The sequence below is a fragment of the Tribolium castaneum genome, chromosome 1, assembly GCF_031307605.1.
Source record: "Tribolium castaneum strain GA2 chromosome 1, icTriCast1.1, whole genome shotgun sequence".
Classification (NCBI taxonomy): domain Eukaryota; kingdom Metazoa; phylum Arthropoda; class Insecta; order Coleoptera; family Tenebrionidae; genus Tribolium; species Tribolium castaneum.
The window spans coordinates 25,295,612-25,317,663 of NC_087394.1; the positions used below are offsets into that span (position 1 = coordinate 25,295,612).

The window sequence follows — 22,052 nt, forward strand, 5'->3', positions numbered from 1 at the left end:
GCGGTCTGCATTAAACCGATGATTAAATATTCATTTGCGACACTTGGTGGAAGGAGTTTTTACAGCGAAACCAAGCAATTCGCATAAATTGTCCTTCATTACGGTTGCTTTCAATTCATTTGGTCAGCTTGTGTCCGACTAGTTGGGTAAACATGACCATTAGACGACTTGCAACAAGCCTCTAATTAAATATTATGTAGTTTAAAAACTTTAGCAAAGAATTAATTTCGTTTGGTTAGGCACGAATGCGTTTCTATTTTAGGCAATATTTTATCTATAATCTCAAAGAAAAAGTTCAACGACCGGGAAATAATTCTCCCAATTTCGGCGAAATGGAGAAAAGAAAACTTGTGATTTATGTTTTGACCGAATTTGTATTTATTAACACTCGCACACTTGATAAATAGTTGATATCCGGCCGTACAAGAATTCTCGGAAAATTAATGATATTATAAATCTCTTCGACAGCAACACATGTTGTCACAATATTTAGCATTTTTTCGAATTCCTGCGGTTTTTGCCACAACCGGCGCTCGCAAATACATCAAAGTGAGCAAATATTGATGTCATTTAATAATTACTTATTTGTGCTTCCTCTAATTACACCGAGAATGTTTACTTTTGCACACGGGAATCTAATACCTATTTGGTTTTTATTACAAGACTGTGTTTCAATAACTCGAAATATTAATCATCAGATTGCGTTCTTTCTGCAAACTATGTTGTACTTTCAGGCATAAGAACACTTTATTTTCCTAGTTTTTTTAAGTGAAAATTCAATAGATTTCATGCTAATAAATAGTAGATTCAGATATTAGAAGTAAAACTGTTAGTGTATTTTGCCCAATGTAATTAGCCAAATAATTAAGGTGAGTCCAAATTTCTATTTTGGATCTTCAAAACTCTCAACTTGAAAACACTCGTAGGCTCGGTTGCTCAGTTCGAGCTTAAACCGAGTTTAACTCTAAGCTAAGTTAATTTTATAATTACCTTTATAATTTTATTGAAATCTTTAATAGATAAATAAAAGACACGGTAAAATAGCTACACGGAAGTAGCTATTTTACGCGCAAAGAAAAAAAGTGGTCAATCTAATTAATTTTTTTTTGTGAAAATATGTTTAAAAAATCCTAAAAATAAAATAATATTTTTTACATATTAGAATTGAGAACATGAGTTTAAAATAGCAAGAACTATTTGATTTTCAAACCATAGAAGTGCAGTTTGAAAAGTTTTCTCGTCTCTAGGTTTATTTTTAGCAAATATATTGTTTCTTTTGTTAATGATTTCGAGTCGTTCAGTTTTTTTACATAAAGAATCTAGTTTTTGTTGTTAGATAAAGTGGTCTATTTCAACAGCTCGACTAGTTTTTGAATGGTTATTTCGGAACTGGTCTAAAAATGTGTCATTCCTATGATGCCATCGTTTTGAAAGTAGGAAAATCGTCTGCGTTTAGCTCATTTGTTTTCACATTTGTTCGTTAAGTACAGTTGGCATCTGCGTCTCATCTACCACACCTTTGGCACTCGACTTTTAATTCAGGAAGTGTCTGGTTTTGCAATCAAGCGTTAAATTTGAAATTGTTTAGTTTTGTTGACGCGTGATTTATGTTTCGTTTTGCAACTATTGTGCGAATTGGCACTGAAACTGGAAAAAACCGCTCTAGAATGATGAAATTGAATTTCAGTCGCCCCCGATCTGGGCTAATGTTAATGCCGCTGGTATTGTATTTTAACGTCGAGGATAATGTCTTTAATAAAACATCGCCTGTTTCACACATTTGGGTAATGAACCACTTTAATGTTTCGGTGCCATCTTTATTAATAGCATTACTAATTAATAAACGGCTTCGAGTTGACATTTATGTTGCTAAAATGGGATTCCCTTATATAAAAATGGGACTACGTGATGAGTTTTAATGAAATTTACAACATGGTTATTGCTAATGAGCTTCTGAAGCTTCTATTTATCGACAACGATACTCTCAAAGCACCAACAAGAGAACCAAAGTTCCCTAATAGCTCTTTACAACAGAGTTTCAATGCTTCTGTGTGCTTTCCACCAACAACTTTCTTTGTTTGCGAAAAAGTTGCTACGGAGCGATTTTGCATAATTAAAGACCGTGGCAAATGACTCCAGTATGGAAAATTTTTACTTACGCATATTTATATGCCGGAAGGAATCATTAATATTAAAACACGCACATTTATTTATTCTTTGAAACGGGTTTGAAATGCACGAAAATTGAAATAAATCAGTGTTCCCAACTTAATTTCAAAATCACAACTACTTTGATCGCTAAATTATTAAATAGATAAACTTGATATTGACCGTCGCAGCAACAATGCGTTTTGTCATCAACTCATCTCTATTATCAGTGGGAAAATAGTAGCATTGACCTTTTACGTTATTATTGTTATTAGTGTTTCAGCCATTTGAAGTGTAACATTGCAAATAAACGATTTTGAAATTTTTTACATCCGTGTCATAAAAGCTTTCAGCGTAATTTAACATAAACAATTTATTGCACCTAGACGTTCGATCATTTATGAATGTGCAAAACCTTTTATCAGCATTGCAAAATATAGGCAATATATTTTTATGACTCTGCAGTTCCTTTTCTACTGGCTGAACTCTCGTTCGGGATTTTTACGACGTTACCTGCGTCGTCATCTCCTCGTTTTAATAAAAAAGCGATAATGTCATCAAGTCTGTACTAATGTTCAAATTTGATTTTGTTTCAGGTATGTACAGTGTGGACCTTTATCAGAAAATCGAGTTACTTCATTAAAGGTAATATACTACCATCTTTTATTATTTTGTTCTAACTGAATGAAAAGCTCCTCCACATTTGCGTTACTTGGAAGATAAGCTTTTGACGAGGAATAATAAACCACAACGTTTTTTGCTCGCTATTCATTAAACTTCCGAGCTTTCGACACAAAAAATTCTCTAGTCGTATTTTGCTATTTTGTAAGTGAATTTATAAAGATTTCTCTTCGAGATTTTTTATAAGAATTAATTGGAAAAATGTAAATAACTACCAAAAATATGGATTTGTTTTATTATCATTAGACAAGCAAACAAATAACATTTCCTCGGATTTGACATTTTTGTAACAAAGTGTATTTTATCATAAACTTTTAATAAGAATTTTTGTTGTGTTCACAACAACAAATGGGACCATTTTGGCAGCTGTTTCCTATTTTGGAAAAGTTTTGCATTTTCCTAAAACATTCTTAATTTTTTGTCGTCACAATAACCTTCAAATTTCACAATATACGAAGGAATGTATGGGAAAAGTGTACATTTTGTTGATAGTGCAATTAATGTTTTTACATTGGCAATCTTGGAAAAAAAATTGCACTGTTTTTGGTATTTTTTTATAAATTTCTATTTTTTTTTGGTCCTTTATTGGTAATACTGCACAGTTCTCGTAGGATTCTACGAGTCATTTTGCAAAATAGAAAACATTTGCTAGGAAGTAAAAAAACACCTGACAATATGCAGGGTTGCCAACATAAAAGTTATAAGGCAATTCTGATTAAAAAAATTTATAAAAATACAACTTAAAAGGCACTCTAAAAAAATTGTATAATAAGCACGTGGTTCAGCCTCTCATTGTATTACCCGTGCTTGTAACATTTGTATCACAATGTGCGTGTTTGTAACACTTGTTTTTTAAAAAGTATATTATTTCGACATCGTTACTTTAACTAGTTAAATTTTTAACTTAAAAATTTCATAAAAAATTACCATCTGCATCCATTTCTACCAATTTTAATTAAGGAAAATGTTTTGAGTCATTATTAAGAGTTAAGATAAACTCGAAACGTCGACTTAAAATATTTTTTTTACAAGTCTAGACTTCTTCAATTAATTCCCTTTGTGAACCCCATCAATAACTATTTTACATTTTTGTCAATATTATTAAAAAAAAGAGCTGACCTGAGCTAAACTTTAATTGGTCGATTTTGCTTAGTTTTTGAATTTTTTTGTTTTTAGATAGACAATTTAATAATATTTGAGAAGCAAAATCAAAAAATAAAGTGTTCCATTTATTATTTTTTTCAAGTTATCCAACTTTTAAACAAAGTTTTCAATTGCATTGCGCTAATTAATTGGTACACCATTTTCAGTCTTAAGTATGAACTTTGCTCTTTAAAGTAGTCTCTTTAAAAAGTCTCACTTTTGTAAAAGTCTTAGCTTTTAAGTAATATTTTTTTTAAAAGAGGGGGTGTTTTGTTAAATTAAATTAAAATTTAAACATTTCAAAAACTAAGCAAAATCTAACATTTAGAGGTGAATAATGGACTTTACCAACTCGCTGGGATACCCTGTATATCGAAATTTTTTTATTCAAACACTATTTTGCACAATTTTTAATTACCGAAATTAATTATTTTTTTAATTTTTAATCTGGTTACGATTATTTTGACGTAACCGTGTCATTTTCCATCTAATTTTTTTAAATTTTTTAATAAAAGTCGTTGCCAAATAGTTAAATACAAATCTTGTGTGTTAACAGCTTTACAGCTGACACTTTCTGTGTTAAATTGATTGATTTTTTTAAATAACTATAATAAAAATGTCATTTCTAATATATTACCGAGAAAATGTATGCTTTAGAAGGCTAATATTTTTTTATATGTAGATAAATTTTCTCGAACATTGCCAAATTAATTCCAATTTGTTGCCAACCTAAATTTTAATTCTCCAAGAATCAATTAAACTCAGCTTTGCCTTCGCTACAAAACGGATGTCACGTTTTTATAGATTAGAGCTCTTTTACTGTTTAACAATGTTTGTTTACTTGAGATATTTTTTGTGCGACATCAAACGACCGTTTTCTTGATGTTGTTGGTAATTATTTAATTTCCGAGCTGCAGCAGCGCTTCTTGTTGTCTCATCAAAAAATACGATTTTCGAGTAAATAGAAATTGTAGGTATTTAATTAAAATGAAATCCATAATGAAGAGTTGTTAGGTAATGAGTTGGCAATCTGCCAGCAGAACCAGTTGATTTTCGTTAGCAATTGGCCATTCTCACCTCTAGTAGCCTTCTGCTTAGAGCGGTAGTAAACGGATCGATGGCGGCGTATGCACGCCCCTTGTGGGGGCGGCGGCCCCGCTGCGACGATGATATTCGGTCACGGTCGTTTAATACTGCAGACTTATTCTTTGTTTCCAATTTCAAGACGAAACGCTCCCGAAAGACGAACAATTCCTATTAGAATAATGACCCAGTTTGGTGACTCTGTTTCTTTCACCTGTTACGGCACTGTTTGTTTGTTTTATATTCTTTCATCGAAATTTTTATCACTTTTGGGATGGCTTGTTAAGCACCGTCGAATGATTAATGTATCCAGAAACGAGGGACTTGTTTTCCAAAACTTGAACTTATTACATTCTTTTATTCGTGTCACATGTACGATATTTATGGGGCTATAGCAGGTGTTTTATTTAAATTTCAAATGACACACCAAGTGTTGCAAGTCTGCAAGACTTGCTATCTGGACCAATTTATTAACACTCACTTAACATTTTTCCAGTTCGTGTTTATATTAATCACGTTATCAAAGGAAAAATTTTGATTTATGACTTTCCTATTTGTATTTACATTCAATTTACTAGTTCAAAGCGGTAAAAATTTATTTTTTACACTAATGATCAAGAAAGAGGCGATAAAGATAATTTATCTTTGATTAATTAAAGGATTGGCTAATCACCGCACTGCAGCAACTAATCTACTTAATGCACTCTGCAGATTATTGTTCATTATCTAGTGGCAGGTAAAGAGTGTTTTAAAAGCTTTTAAAAATAATTTCAACACTTGGCCTCTTTCATAAAATTGTGACTAGCTTTTTATTAATATATTTTTTCTAATCCCCCAACGGAGCACTAATGATTCACCCTGATGTATAATTTAATACAATTAATTCACCACAAACCTAAGAACAAACTAATGACTCTGTTGTAATCATATCAGATCTGTTATCCAAATCTGTGAGAGGATTTAAAGCAAATTGATTCAGACGTATAGTTGCTACAATTCCATTTAGATGTTTAGTAGGAACAGTCTGAAATTAATGGAAGGATAAATTAATGACAAAGCTTGTATCTCGTGAAAATATACATTGAAAAAGGAGTTGAATATTAATTTCGATCAATTTTTTTTTCATTAATTTCAATACTGATTTTCTGATCAAAGTAAACTGTGTTCCGAAATTAAATTGGCAACATTGAATAATGTGGACTGTGTATATTATTTTGTCGTCAAGTAGGCCATAATATCTTATTTTGGCAACATTGACTGTCAATATAATCAATTGTCATTTCCCCAATAATTCAGTGCTACAAACAGTTCTATTCTCTATTACCAATTGTTACATTACTCAATGTTGCCAACTTAATTCCGAAAACACATAGCACTCTGATCAGAATTTAATTTTGTAATTGTATTGTACTTCTAAGTGTTCAGAAAACAGAGGATAGATAGATTTCTATTTATAAATTTATAAATTTGGCAACTTGTTTTACTTATTTTATGTTTTAACGAAAATTGAAAATATTGTTCGTTCTGTATCACTAGGTTCTTTTTAAAATTTTCTGCAATAAAAAATAAGCTTCGAAAGAAAGAAGATTATCATGTTAAAAAAATCTAGAATAAGTAAAAAATTGCTGTGTGGAAATTGAAGAGCATAGAAAAGAAAATCAAACTGGAAATTGAATTAAAAAAATGAAAAAGAAAGAAGAAAGAATACTCGTAGTTCTAGTGAATATACAATGAATAAGATTTTATTTTGCTGAACAATGAGGTTCGATGGAACTGTTTGTAGTGCTTTGACATGGATTTTTTAAAACTGAACATAGAGTAATACAATTAATGGAGTTATGTGTGTTATGTAATATTCAGCGAAAGAAAGTCTTTACCACATAATACAAGAAGATTTAAGAACTTTTGCAATGCATCGATATTAGTTTTTTTTTGATTGAATATAGGATTATTGTTATGTGTGTTACGTTCAATGACATAAAATCCTCACCGTTTGTATAACAACACCTGATAATTAGAAAAAAAAACATTTGGATTCATTGTTAATTTTAAAAGTAAAAGCATCTCTTTTCAAAACATCCAAATTGATCTTCTCCTTGTTTATAACAATATAATCACGAAATTATATTGAATTTCATGTTATTTTGCATCTTTTCGAATTTTTGAGCGGAAAATACAGGGTGAGTTTCAAGGTATACGCATAAGTACGCTTATTACTGTTTTTATTTATGCAATATCTCGGAACTAAAAAAATTGCTAGAATTTTTTTCACTACTCGTTACTACTTGGCAAATGCCATCGTTCCATAATTTCATGGAAATAAGTTAGTACTCACTCTGTATTTTCAGATGAAACAAGAGAGTGTATTTTTAACGACCAATTTTACCAATAAAAATGCTTTGTTTTTTTATATAAAGATACGATGCTTCCGAATTCGTTGTATTTTCCCAACAACGTATTTTTCCTGAATATACGAGACGTTTTCCGTTTATTTTTTTTCTTCCGTTTGAAATTGTAAAACAAGAGATCACGTAAACATGACATATCAGTGTGGACACGTTAAGGTTTAAGTCTTCCGCGATCCTAGCTTAGTTGAGCGAACTAAAAGGAAACGGATTAGGATCCTCAACTCAGTGAATTCCGAACGAAATTCCATCGAAATAACGTGCTAAGCACCGACCCGAAAATCAAATTCATAATTTATCAACACACGTAAATTTTCATAAAGGCCATGACGAAGACGACAGACACAGTTTAGAAAACGCGGCAATTCCGCTTAAACTTTACTAATTTAACTACATGTGTATCTTTGCTAGTACAGTAATTTGAATTAGTGACGAGTACATTAAAGGAATTACTTATAAACAAATTTGATGTTTGCACGTTTGTTAATACAGTAAAGCTACGGAAGCTTGTTTTATGCATAATATAATCATTGCATCTGGATCCTTATTAAAATTTCGTTTGAAGTGTGTAAGCTTCCACTTTGAATGTTTCGCTTTCGAGTTTCATCAATTTGGCATACATTACTGCAATGAATGTACTCGAAACGATTAATCGGAATCCTCTGGGTCATTTCCTGAACATGGACGGAGGTTGGAATAGCATTTATCACACCAACAACTGCTGAGGTCGCGTGCAATCGCTGTACTTTTCATGGTAGCACGTGCCACCGACACGACACGACACACCACTTTGCCCATTTGAGACTACACCATTATTAGACTCCATCCTGCTAACAATTTTTCACTTACAAAGAGACCAATTAACCTAAGAAATTGAATTAATTTTTCAGTTGCAAAATGTCTATTAGTAAAAAAAATTGCCAAATTTCAACTGATCGTCAAACTGAGTTCGTCAAAATTGAGGTTACACGGATTTTTTACATAAGATATCGATTTTTAATAATCATTTAATAATTAGGCATGTCTGTATTGTATTTTTTCTACTAGAAGTTAAATAAATCTCCAGCTACTGGCGATTGACCTCAAATGAGCGCAGACCACCTTCTGCAGTCAATAATGCGCATAATAAATTATTAACCGTTGCAATAATTCATCACACCACAAAGCAATCCGTTGTAATTACTCTTGTTTTTGCACGGGTACAAATTGCGATTGACTATAATGTAGGTACAACAAAAAGCGATGTAAATTTCTAATTGCTCATTCTGTGACAGTGTTGGTGTTTGCACTTCAAAAAAGCCAATATTTTTGTTTGCTTTTGAAGTTTGCAACTGTTAAATTTATTTCGTGTCAATATCATTAACAACGACAAACATACAAATAAAAGATTGGATAAAGAGCAATCTCTAATTTTAAAACGCTTGCAAAGTACATACCCACATAGTTAAAAGTACTTTTGTTTGTTTTTACGTGACGGAACTTTGATAAAAACTTGATATTAGTAAAATGTTATAATGTCGACTTTTCTACAAAAATTACAAACTAGCATTTGCCAGCACTAAGTACAAAAAACTTAATTAACATAACATCCATTAGCCTCTCATTCAGACGTCACCCGTGATGTTGTTTATTTGCAATTTATTACGATAAGAAATGACGTTTTATCTACGTAATACAAAAAACATTACTTGTAAAACTTGTCTAAAACATTATTTCAGCCACAAACATTATAATAAAATAAATAATTTATATCCAGAGAGTCACCACAAGACCCACTTCTATTTGCATAGTGATATGAGTTATCAATTGCAATTTATGCATCAATCTATTGACAGGTGATAAACATCGACTAATTAAACGAAGCAACCTTTGTTCCAATTTTTCTTTAAAGAAAAACATTTAATACGATTTAATAATAATTCTTTTTTGCAAATCCAACATCCAGTAATACACTTATTTAGACTTTTATTATTTCAACTCACAAAATGTTTAATTCATTACGTATTACATTAGTTAAACCAAAATTAATTCATCATGGAAAAAAACACCTGTTTAAAACTTTACCGGCAAATTAAAATAATAGGAATGCTAGAAAGTCAAATCAAGTTTTCGCCGGAATTTTGAAATAAGTTGGCAACGTTGAATCAATGTTACGAAATTATGACATTTATATTTGTGGCCTACTTGAGGACAAAATCCACAATGACTTAGTTGCCCGCAAAGGTCTTAAAAGTGACAATTTCATGACTAAAGTAAAGTTGTATTTCGGCCATAGAGTAAAAGTTTTAATTTGCGCCTAAGCATTTTTGATTTTACACTAAAACGAATGATAAACGATCGAATGAGTATTAAGAATATGTAAAAACGAACGGTTTTTTAGAACAATGTTTTTTTTTGTGAAATAACAAAATAGGAAGTTCATCAAAATGATGCTCATGGTTATCCATACTCTTGGGAAGATGGTAAAACTGGTAGCAATTTATTTGATAAATCTCCATATCTTTATCAATTTGTCTGAATAAATAAGTTTGGGGATAAAATAATACATTCGGTAAAATAAATGTTCAGCTTCGCCGTATGAAGTGTCACTTTTGCTCGTAATAATATAATCTACTATTAACTTCAGAGTTATGGGCTGTTTTGTCGATCAAAATGAAGTAGAAATATTGACAACGAAACTCAACTTTTATTATAAAATTCGTAATCTCTCCAAGGAGTCATCGTCGACATACACAAGAAAAAAGTTTTCGCTATATTTCTCTGGAAATAAAAATTCCAGAAAAAAATTCCGATTAACCCTTCTCGAAAATTACGAGTTTACCAGACTTGTAGAAATTCAAATCGGAACAAGTTAAATACGTTTCATCCATATTTAAATGAAATTCTACAAAAAGGAATGTATTTTACATAACCTTATATCGATGCGCAGTGACCTACCAAGGCGATCTCGAATATCAAAATTCTTGTTTCCAAAGCAATTGCTTTCTGAATTCATCACAAATCAGTTTTGCTAATTTTATTTAAAGAGACAAGAATTTTCGGCATATTGTGTTTTTTTTTTTCTGCCGACAATAAATCGCATTCACTCGAATTTCCTTGTTCGCTGAGTGTCCTCTCCAAAATCCAAACAACCGACATCTCTTCCAGCCCACTCAGCGTCACTTGCCGTATTGGATATTAAAGGGAAGTAGCCATTTTCAAGCATCATTCGGTGGTCTTCCCCAGAGATTTCTCCACTTTTTTTTGAGGGAGAGAGTTTGGACACAATAACTCCAAGTTGACAGAAATTTCGATAGCTTAATTAAGTTACTGTCTTAACAAATCACCTTAAACATCGCTAACTTTAAATTAATGGAGGCGGAATTTATGGTTAATTAGTTGGGAAAAACGCTAATTTTATCAGCGTAATTGGATTTGGGGCTCATTTCGAGATGTGCCACAATAAAAATTGGAGTTTTATTGCAATGAGGATAACAAGAGTTTTCCCAAATGAAAAAAGGTTTTTTGATAATCAATTTCAACCAATAGTTGGTCAACATGCAATAAAAAAGGATGGTGAACATTTTTTTGATAATTCTAAAAATGTAATTTCTGCTTTATAGATCATCACATACCTCTGTCAAGTCAACAAGTGTAATATAAATTGTACCCAAAACAATCATTTGAGGTTAAATTTATGTGGCTCCTGGCGCCCTCCTTTTGGACAAAATTTACGAAAAATTCAATTATTAATCGTCTTCATTCACAAATTAGTTTATTAAATAACTATTTGTTGCAGGTTACTAAGTAACCGAATGACTACTTATTTAAAATTAAAAAAATCAGCTACTAGGAATTTAATTGATTAAATTAAATTTGCAAAAAATGGTTATTGCTAAAAAAATTCAAGGCAGATTCTTATTTTATTATCAAAATCGACCTTTTGCATTCTGACTGACGACAAAATAGAACTTAATAAATATTAAGTTCTTGACATTGTTTATTCATGACTTCTTTCTACGAGTTAAATCCTAATACTACATAATACTTTTTCGAGTTTTTGTCTTAATTTCCTCTAGTTTAGCTAACTCAGTTTTTCTTGTTTATTATTAATGGATTAAAATTAATATTCTACGTTATTTTCTGTGAATTCCTTCAATTTTAAAACCAAAAATAACTGTCATTAATAATGTAGTAATGTCTGTATAAAAGCGTCAATTTTATTTACATCGCTATTTTGTTGAACCCATAAAGTTAACTAGATCTTGCGAAATAGTGGTAGAAACCATACAATAGAAAGATCGTTAACAGTACACTTAATTTAGCAGATAGCGTAGCTGTTAAAACAATTAAACGAGGATGGAATATTTTTTTTGTGAAAATAATTGGTAGAAAAGCGAGCAAAATGGTGTAACGTTTCTTTTCGAAAGCAAATCGGAATCGATGTTCAATCAGAGCTTTAACAAAATGCGGACCAACAGAACTGGAAGAATCGCCGGTTTTGAGTATTTCATTGGCTGTCATTCAACTATGACATTTCGTATAATAAAACGCATTGCAGCAAAATTGCACTCGACTAATCTGATCTAACCTAAATAAAATTCTATTGTAATTATTCCAAGGGGTATAAATAAAACAGTCTCATCTGCTCTAATAATTAAATTTATTACTTAATTCTGTTCGGGTTTTGTCCATTAGCAAAAATTTCAAACAATTTGAATGAATCAGGCGAGTCATTTATCACGTCGTAGAGCAAATTTAAAATTTAGTGCTTTATTGTTTGCGGCTATAAATTTTTGTTAAAGCGCGAAATGTGGCCACCACGTCATACCTAATTTAAATCGCATTAAAATAAAATCAATGTTGGGTGTAATTAAAAAAGCCGTTTCCACATTTCAGGCTTCTGATAAAATGTCTAGTTTCGTTTGAAATTTTTGTGTTTTATAGGTTTGGCGAGGCTATAATTACATATAATCATACGGTTGAGTTTTATCTTTGTACATGAAAGATAAAACGTTGTAATATCACACTAGTGAGGTTTTTTCGGGGTTAAATATTCCGACCCTTTGCAAAATCTACAAGGGACTAAATATAATTATAAAATTTAAATACCAGGCCATTAAAAAGTTATTAGCTCTAGTGGGGAATTTAACTTTGTTAAATAAAGTTGGCAAAGTTGTGATGGTTGAGAAATTAACTCGAGAGGTCGATTTCCTTTAATCAGCTGATTATTTCCTGCTTGTCTGCTAATAAGGGGCAAATACTCCCTTAGACGATCGATTAGGAGCTTACTAAGTTTTAACAGCTTTACAATATTATTCACATATTAAAAAAGAAAATGTACGTAATTCTTTTCTAATTGATTTCTCGTTTTAAGAGTATGTTTATGACTTGATTCAAATTAAAACTTTTAAAAATCTTATCCACAAACGCTGAGTTGAACTGCAGCTACATAAAGTATCACTTTTACTCCTAATTTCTTTTATTTTTATCCTTTGCCAAATTTAAAAATTAGGTGGTAAAATATTTAATCATGAGTCCGTGCTATTTTCTTTGATAGCGTGCAATTATTTCAGCCGCTTTTCTTTGATCATAAATCGCAAGTCGCTTTGAGTTTTCTAGTTTGGTGTTTTTTTCACTTTTCCACCACCTAACTGTAATGTAATTGCTGTTATTGTTTGTAAAAACAGCGTTCCATGGTAAAGGAGCATGAGAGCTACTTCTAGGATGATTAAAATCTATGTTGATTATTTCCTGAAAATTTTAAAATTAAATTGCGTTTAATCACGGAACAAGTCGTGATTACGCCCGGAAGCGAATTTTTTTTTAGTTTTTTCGGGGGGATTAAAGCGAGTTCATGTGACTTTGCTTAGTCATAAGCTAATATAAGCTATCGGCTTGCTAATTTTGGATGTTGTCTGTTGGCAGGAATCGCTAAAACAAACTGTGACTATTGTAATATACACGTGATGGTGGTTCGGATTAATTGAGGTGACGCAGACAAATTTCTCACAACTTTCGAATTTTATTTTTAAACTTAGGTATTCCAATTGTAATAATGCAAAACTACGGGGACTATAACTTAGGAGACGAAACGAAATACAAAAACGCAGGATTTTCTGAACCTAAGAAAGTAGTACGTTTTAAATTAATTTAAATCCCACCAATTCACTAATTACTTGGAAAAAATGCAGAAATGTTAAGCTTTTCATTCTTAACAGACTGAGAAAAACTAACGACTAAAATTTTTATAAGAAACATTAGAAAAAATTATATAGAATTTTAAATTTGCGCTTCGTGCTGTTTTTTCCAAACGCTGCGAATACGATTACAGATACAATAAAAATGTTTGGAAGAAACCTGTAGAGAATTAATTATTAATAATTAATAATTATAAAGAATCAATAATTATAAATTTTATTTATAAAAGTTTAGTTATCCGTATGCAAAACTCATGATAAAGGTCTAATGATTGCTAAACATTGTGATTGTCTTATGTGTGTCTAACATATTTTCTGTTTTGTTTCAGTATGTGGAGATATACACGGTCAATTTTATGACCTTATGAAATTATTTGAAGTAGGGGGACCACCCGCTAGTACAAAGTACCTTTTTCTCGGTGATTATGTTGATAGAGGATATTTTAGTATAGAGGTAAGCATTTTTAAAAGTTTTTCCCCTTTATTTATTAGCAACAAAACTGAGATTTTGATTCGTTTATCTGTTCGAGTTACGGAGATTTACATTTCTTTTCCGCTTTGTTTCTTATCTTTATTCTACTAATGGATTTTGTTAGTCAAAGCTTGTAAAAACTTTCGAAACTTTTCAGTCAATTGTTTTTCTCGCGGCTGAAATTGATTTTTCAGTGATTCGCTTTGCAGCAAAGTTGGTATTTTAGTGATAATTGACACCCATGGAATTTCATCAAACTATAATATTGAATAACCGCTTTTCATCAAACAATGGCGATCGGAAAACCAAAGCTTTTATCATTTCACAAACAACTGTTTCATATTTGTATATTTTTTTTCAAGACAATTCACTCTAGTTTGCCCAGTGTTTCGTATTCTGATCTAATTTTGATAAAAGCTGTTTTACAACTGCGTAATTGGAGATTCTGTACATCTTTTGATCTCCGTTTAGCCTCAAGTTATTTCATTGTAACAAGTCCATGGACATAAAGTCCAGTTTATGATTGCCTTCGAGATAATTTTGCTTTTTTTTGTAACTGTATAAACAAAAATGTAAGTTGTTACAGACTTCCAATGTTTTTCTAATAAATGATATATATTTAGAAGCATCCTCCGACGCCCTGTATAAAATATTCTTCAGGTGTAAGGAATAACAAGATTTCCTAGTTTCGAACGCGCAAAACTTTCAACCGATTACTCCAAGATTGCTTATTGCTCGACCAAACCAATAAAATAAATGACTCCAGACATAAAACGACGACATAAAATTTCCATTTTACATGAACTAAGGTGGCTCAAATGTAATTTTTTAAACGGTTATTGCTTACCCAATAACTTATTTCATACACATTTGCCAAATATAAATGTTTGTTGGAATTGTTATTTCGCCGTAAGATCAATACGACGGTTTTAAAACCACAACCGACTTTATTTCGGGCAGTTGTTACAGAATAAAATGGTTTTTATTGCTTGCTATTGCTCGACGAGTATATAGACTTGTTTTGCTTGGGTTTTTGCGAAAAGGAAACAACCCATTTTGCATCAGTAAGAAATACTAATCAAAGTGGCATATGATTTTATAATTAAGTTGGCAACATTTAATAATGTCATGCAGCGTTGCCAACTTAATTTCAAAACGACAGGCAAAATGATTTATTTATTGGGCTTTTTCTGTATTATTTTAATAAAAAAAAAATGCAAAAAACCTAGATAATCCATTTTTTGCCGATTCACCGGTGCAGAATTCGAGCAACAGGGTGTCGGAACCACCGTTGCAAAATCAATGACAGTTTAATACACAAGCTCTCGCATTAAAATCAATAGTAGCGCGTTATCTGACTCCGGATTTCTTAGTCCTGACAGGAGAAAGCCATTTCGGGTCAATACTGAAGAAAATTACGAGCTTATCAGCACAACTAAACTACCATTAGCGGCCGAAAAACCGAATGGAAGAATCAGAGTGTGACGAAGTAGACTCCCAACCCATATATAAAAAAACACTTTTACTAGTTTTAAGTCTTTCTTCTGTCTGAAAATCTATAATAATTTCGTAATTCATTTTGTTGGCAGTGCGTGTTGTACCTGTGGGCCCTGAAGCTGTGCTACCCTACGACCTTATTCCTCCTTCGTGGTAACCATGAGTGTCGCCACCTTACAGAATATTTCACTTTTAAACAAGAATGTAAGTAACTATTTTTCTCTCTACTTGTGTTTGTTTTTTTTCTGATGCTCGAATTAATTGATATTTGGTTAAACCACGACTCCTGATTTATGATAAATTGCTCTTCTTATTATCTTGTGTAATTATCGTATAATTTGGAACTGTATGCTAATGTCTGTGAAAATCGCTTTTACCAAACTTGTAATTGAAAGTTTCCGATCAAAGCAATTGTTGTCCATTTATTGATTTTTCATTGGGTCGCGGTTTTCGGACCATTATTAGGTCATGTTAGATTTACGCCATTGGCGTAGCTGGGGCCCCCAGGGGAAAATCCGAATTTTGTCCCTACATAATTTAATCGGAAAATTACTTTCAATAAAAGAATTGGATAAAAATTACCGCGTCCGTAAATAAATGTATTAAAAAAATCTCTCTCGTTATTTACCAATTTATATGAATAATTACGATAGCGAATAAAGTAGTATATGTAATTCGGAATAAAAGTGAGTTTATGTGGCTCAGCTGAATTATTTCCAAACGTTCAGCTTCGCCACATAAATTATCACTTTTACTCGCTAATAACATAATAACTACTATTAATAGCAAACGCTGATTTCTGTGTGATTCCTAATTTTAAGATAAAGCACAAACTACTACTAACAGACCCACCTTTACATTAAAGACATTGGCAACTTATCTGTTTTATGTTTTAACGAAAATTGAAAATATCCTGCTTCTTTACCAGTAGGTTTTTTTAAAATTTTCCTATAATGAAAAATAAGCGAGGTAATCGCTTCTAAAGAAAGATATTGTGACGTCACAACCGCCTTTGATCATAGAATCCTGTTATCACTCAACCCTCCCTATCACTAAAAACCTGACAGATATTTGAAGATTTTTCACATATCTTCCACAAAATCAAAAATTCACTAATTAATAGACTAATTTTTATTCTCAATTTTGTCTTGAACTTCGCGAAAACATTTGAGAAAATTTGTCAAGTTTTAACAAACTCCATTTGATCGTAATATTGGACCAAATGCTCGATAGGTGGTTATGACGTCATAATTTCAACTTTAAATCGAATAACTTGAATTAGAGAGCAGATACAGAGAAACGGTTTTCTGTAATAAGCGTTTTCGGCACTACCATTTAAGACAAAGTTGCTTTTTAAGTTGCCAATGCTTTTAAAAGTGTCTTAACATGTTGCCAGATTGAGATTTCAAAATTGTGGCCTTCTTGATGTCAAAAATCATCGTGTTTTGATTAAAAGCGGGGTAATTTGCGTCAAATGTCCAAATAAATAAAAGCAATCCAACAAAGAAACCAGTGTGGACAAAGGAAGGCGCCATAATGCGCCATTATAGTGCCAGGATCTATTGAATATCAAAGGAAGAATCGCGTATCGGTGCTCAACATCCGTTAAATGTCTTTCACACGGATTCTATATGCGTCCCTACGTCGTCGTTTTGATTGTATATCGATGTTTTATTTAGATTGATGTTGCCTCTCTCAGCTGCTAACGTTGATTTATTGGATTTGCAGTTTTTGTTGTTTTATTTAGATACATAGCGGCTTGTCAAATTGGTATATTTATAACTTCGATAAATTCAAATTATTAAATGCAAACGACTTTATTAAGTGAGTAAGTTCGAAATGATTGCACACCGTCGTCAAAGAAAAACACTCAAAACTGACTCGAAAGCTACATTAAATATTGTTACTACTTTAATTAAAATCTCTTGATGTTGCTCTTTATTAAACTGTAAAAATTTTAAAAGCTGCATTATATCGAGAATAATACGCCATTGTTTGTTTTTAGTGCTAGCTTTATATCCACTTTTAGAAAATAAAATTATTAAACAAAATAAAGAGCGTTATAAAATTTATGGTCAATACAAACAATTAATTAAATACGTCTTGTGACATGTGACAAAAAATCTATTGGCAACTAGAATTATTGGAAATGAATGACAACTGACTAAAATTTTGACGTTTAAATTTGGTAGTCAATGTTGCCAACTTAATTTCAAACGCTAGGGCCTGCGATCAAAAATGTATCTCCCATTTTTATGGCACCGTAATGTTCAAGATGGTCGCAAAGTTTATGTTGTCGTTTTAGTGTTTTTTACTCTAAAAGATTTATAAACGTTGGCTCCTTATTTTCTCCTCGTAATGGTTCCCAAGTCGTTGGATAATTGTGTCATTTTTCTATTGCATACCACGCAAGAGTATCGATTGTGTATTTTTATTTCGCGAATTCGCATCGCTCGTAGCCGTCCGTTAGAAAAATTAAATTATTTGTACTCGCTTCCGCCACGTTTTCTTTATTTATACGCTATATACATTTTTATAAGGTTGTGGCTTCCTTTAATCGAATTCGTCTCAGATTCCTTACGAGTCTCGGCATGTGTTTCAGGTGTGTGCAGCATTCATAAATATCAAGAGAAATAGTTTGATTTCAAATGGAAATGTTTACGTAATACGAAATCAAACATGAAATTATGAACAATGAGACACCCTGATATATTCAAACTTGACATATCACTGAATTATTCAAGGATTTGGGCTTTGTGCTACCAGTTGTGTTTTTCGGAAGAAATGAATAAGTTTTGATGCAAATCTACGTGTTGTGACCTTTCTCTAACAATGCATGGCGTGGCGTTTAGCACGATTTTTCATAAATGCGCAATATTATAAATAAAATGTTCATGAAGTTGTGCAAACTATTTCATTTATTAAAGGCATAGAAATCCCGAATCTGAAGTCTCAATTTGGTAACATTTCTCATGTCGTATTTATCATTTATCTACATGGTGAAAATAAGTCAAGAAATTCATTTGATTATTTTTTAATCTTGTTTCAGGTAAGATAAAATATTCAGAACGTGTATATGATGCGTGTATGGAGGCATTCGACTGCCTGCCTCTTGCGGCGCTGATGAACCAACAGTTCCTCTGCGTCCATGGCGGATTATCTCCAGAAATACATAATTTAGATGACATTCGAAAGGTAAGATTACAATTTTACTTGATTTAGTAGGTCAGAAATTACTTGTAATGAATAAATGCATTCTAGCCGACTTGTAAGATTTATGCTACGTCTCGAGGGTAATTATTAAAAGAGATGAGAACTAAATTAATGTTGTTTTGTACCATGTTATCCCAGCTAAGTCTTTAGTAAAACAAAAATTGGACAAATTGGTATAGTTTGTCCATATCGACCTACAAATCCAACAAGTTGAAATTGCGTGTCATGTCAATTATGGAACTTATTAAATATTCATTTCGGTGGTACAGTTGGGATACCGAATTACAAAAAAAGCAACTTTGATTTGCGAATCTCTTGTCCATTCATATTCAAACCAGAGGTTTTGTTTTTTAATTCGTAAAACTAGAACGCGTCTAAATTAGAGAATTAATGCTGTCATTGCATAAAATGCGACTTTTTTTCTGTGATGTGTGTTTATCGATCTTTTCGTGCGCATTCTCCATGTATTTAACTCGAAAGTAACAAATGTGAACCTATTAGCGTAATCATGTTTTATGAGAATCCCTTCTCATCCATTAGAAAATCCATGAAGCGAACATTTCGAGCGAAAACATGTAAGGGAACAAGGAAATGTTCGATAATTCACTTCTTCAAAGAACAGCCACTTTGTTAGACCAAGTTCGCCTAATTGTGGCTGAATTCTCCCGGCGCATCCACCAAATTTTAAATCAAGGAAAACCATTTATTAATCACAAATTAAATAAACATTGTGTCTGTTACTCGTATAAGTAAACTAACAAAAAATTAACAAACACAATAACTAAATGCCCTAAATGGCAAGTGCTGGATAAAAGAAGTTGCATTTGATGGGTGCTCCAAGTGGTTAAAATTAATGTATTATTTATTTGTCTTACGCCTTATAAATCCAGTCTAAATAAATTCCAAACTTTTCCGTTATTTGACTTGGACAACTCAGTCCCATCACCTGCCAAAAATATTTTTACTCTTTGATTGAAATCCTCGTGTTTTTTCAAGTATTTTAATCGAGTTTTTGTAGCTCGTGGTCATTTTAATGAAACACATACCCAAATTATAGTAATCCAATTCAGCTCATTATGGTGTTAATCTAACACAGGCAATTTTTAGCATGTTATAGTCCAAGGGTAATGAGAACATACATAATACATTAAACCACACGTTCTCAGATTATTAGAAACTTAACTAGGTTGCGCCTGTACCTGAACCGTGAAATTTATACGTAGATATTTTGCCATAAAGCAGATTTGAAAAGACAAAAATAACTATAATTAGATCAAGAAGTAGGTAAATATTTATTTAAAAAACTCACAATAACAATTTTACCATCAGGCTTTTTATTTATTTACTTTATTTTTTCGTCACTACTTCAAAGTTACATAATGCTAGAGTTTTTACTTGATTTACGAAATCCTAAACTGTCACTATTTAACATCAATAAAATAAAATGTAGGTTTTTTAATATTAGGTAGTTTTTTTAACTAATAAAAAGCAAATTATCGTAGTTCAGTTAGTTATTTAGTTTATTCAACAGAAAGTCAAAATGATTTTTCAATAAATATAAAGAAAATCTAGTCTCATGGTAGATGACGTCATCATCATCTAACGCGTCTAGAAGAAAACCGAAAGGAGGCTTTGTAATTTTAACCTGCCCTTACTAAGGTCAATGATCTTAAAAAAAACAACCAAAATTCACAAAATTCTCAATTATTACCTTCACCAAGTCATTGCATTGAAAATAAAACGCAAAAGTTGAATTCACAAGAGAACTCCTCCACCAGTGACCCAATTTTAGTACTTACCTGACAATCAATCATAAAAATCAACACTAACTGCTCCAATCTAAAACACTGAACGTCTTTTCACACTTGTGCACTAAATTTTGTACAAAATCACTGATTTAACACCGTTTTTTCGAATTTTATTTAACAAAAAACGGCCATTATGAATTCGATGAGCCGCCAATTGTTTTATTACCAACCTTACTGTCAATAAAATCACTAAACATCATGGCGCGTAATTCAAAATTATTTTTTCACAAATCGGTAAATTTGCCAAACTTGATCGGATTGCGTTTATACGTAAATATTTGGCGATTAACGTTTTTCAGTACAAGACAAAAACATTTTGTCGTTTCCTTATTTCAAGTAAACTTTTAATCAGAGCTGTAAATTTCAAAAAACGACTTGTTTTAGTTATTGTGAAACGTTGGATTTGGTAAAATTTAATTTATTTAACAGAAACTCAAAATACTTAAAGAAAATCTAGTCTCATAGTCGAAGACGTCATCATTTAACGCGTCTCGAAAAAATCGCGAAGCGTTGAAATTCTAACCTGTCCTTATTGGGGGACTCAAATTCACACAATTCTTAATTTGTTACCCTCGCCTTGCGTGTTTTATTGCAAATGAAACGCAAAAACAGAATTTACAAATGACTCCTCCACCTCCACCCAGTACTTACTTGACAGTCATAAAAATCAAAACTAACTGCTCCAAACGGAAACACTAAACGTCTTTTCACACTATTACACAAAATCTTGCACAAAAGAACTGATTTAACACTGTTTTTTCGAATTTTACTTAACGAAAAACGGCCATTGTGAGTTGGATAAGCCGCCAATTGTTTCATTACCAACTCCATAAAATCACTAGATCTCATGGCGGGTAATTCAAATTTATTTGGGTTGTACCTGAACCGTGAAATTTATAACGAAGTTTGCGATAAATTGCATAACATAAACATAAAACAATGTCCCCTAATCAAGAGCCGCGTGTCTCACACAGGAATTTTTCGTCTCGTTTATATTCAATCAGTGGCATTATTTTCAGCCCCACTGGCCAATTATCAGAAAATGTGTCACAAACATTCCACCTTCTCCGATTGAAAAATATTCTTTTCTTGTATGTTTAATTAGCGATTTTCACTACTAAACTTAAGTTCGGCTTGTTCCAACATTAATATTTAACATGAGTCTCGAAGGACTGTGTTTAGCTGGAGAAGGAACTCTGTCGCTCCTGATGGAGCTGAATTATTCATATGGTCTGCATTCTACACCCTCCTGTCGTACATTTTAAATATTCCAACAAGACTACGATAAATTATTAACTTCGTTTTGATATTTTGGTTGCTTTAGTGCCAAATAACGTCTTGTTCGGGTTATTTCAACCACCAATAAGTAAAGACAATTTCATTAAAAGCGAATGGAAGAGCTCTAATTTATTATAGCATGCGA

At 31.9% G+C, this 22,052-nt stretch overlaps 1 protein-coding gene across 4 annotated transcripts in view; it reads left to right on the forward strand.

Annotated features, from left to right (window-relative positions):
• The window catches only part of LOC657135 (serine/threonine-protein phosphatase 2B catalytic subunit 2), a 55,915-nt gene that overhangs the window by 17,971 nt on the left and 15,892 nt on the right, over positions 1-22,052 (forward strand). For all 4 annotated transcript variants that reach the window (XM_064359741.1, XM_015977999.2, XM_008201302.3 and 1 more), the window contains 3 exons: positions 13,969-14,093; positions 15,701-15,812; positions 18,658-18,803. In XM_064359741.1, coding sequence (XP_064215811.1) covers positions 13,969-14,093; positions 15,701-15,812; positions 18,658-18,803 — 383 coding nt within the window. The remainder of the gene's footprint in view (positions 1-13,968; positions 14,094-15,700; positions 15,813-18,657; positions 18,804-22,052) is intronic.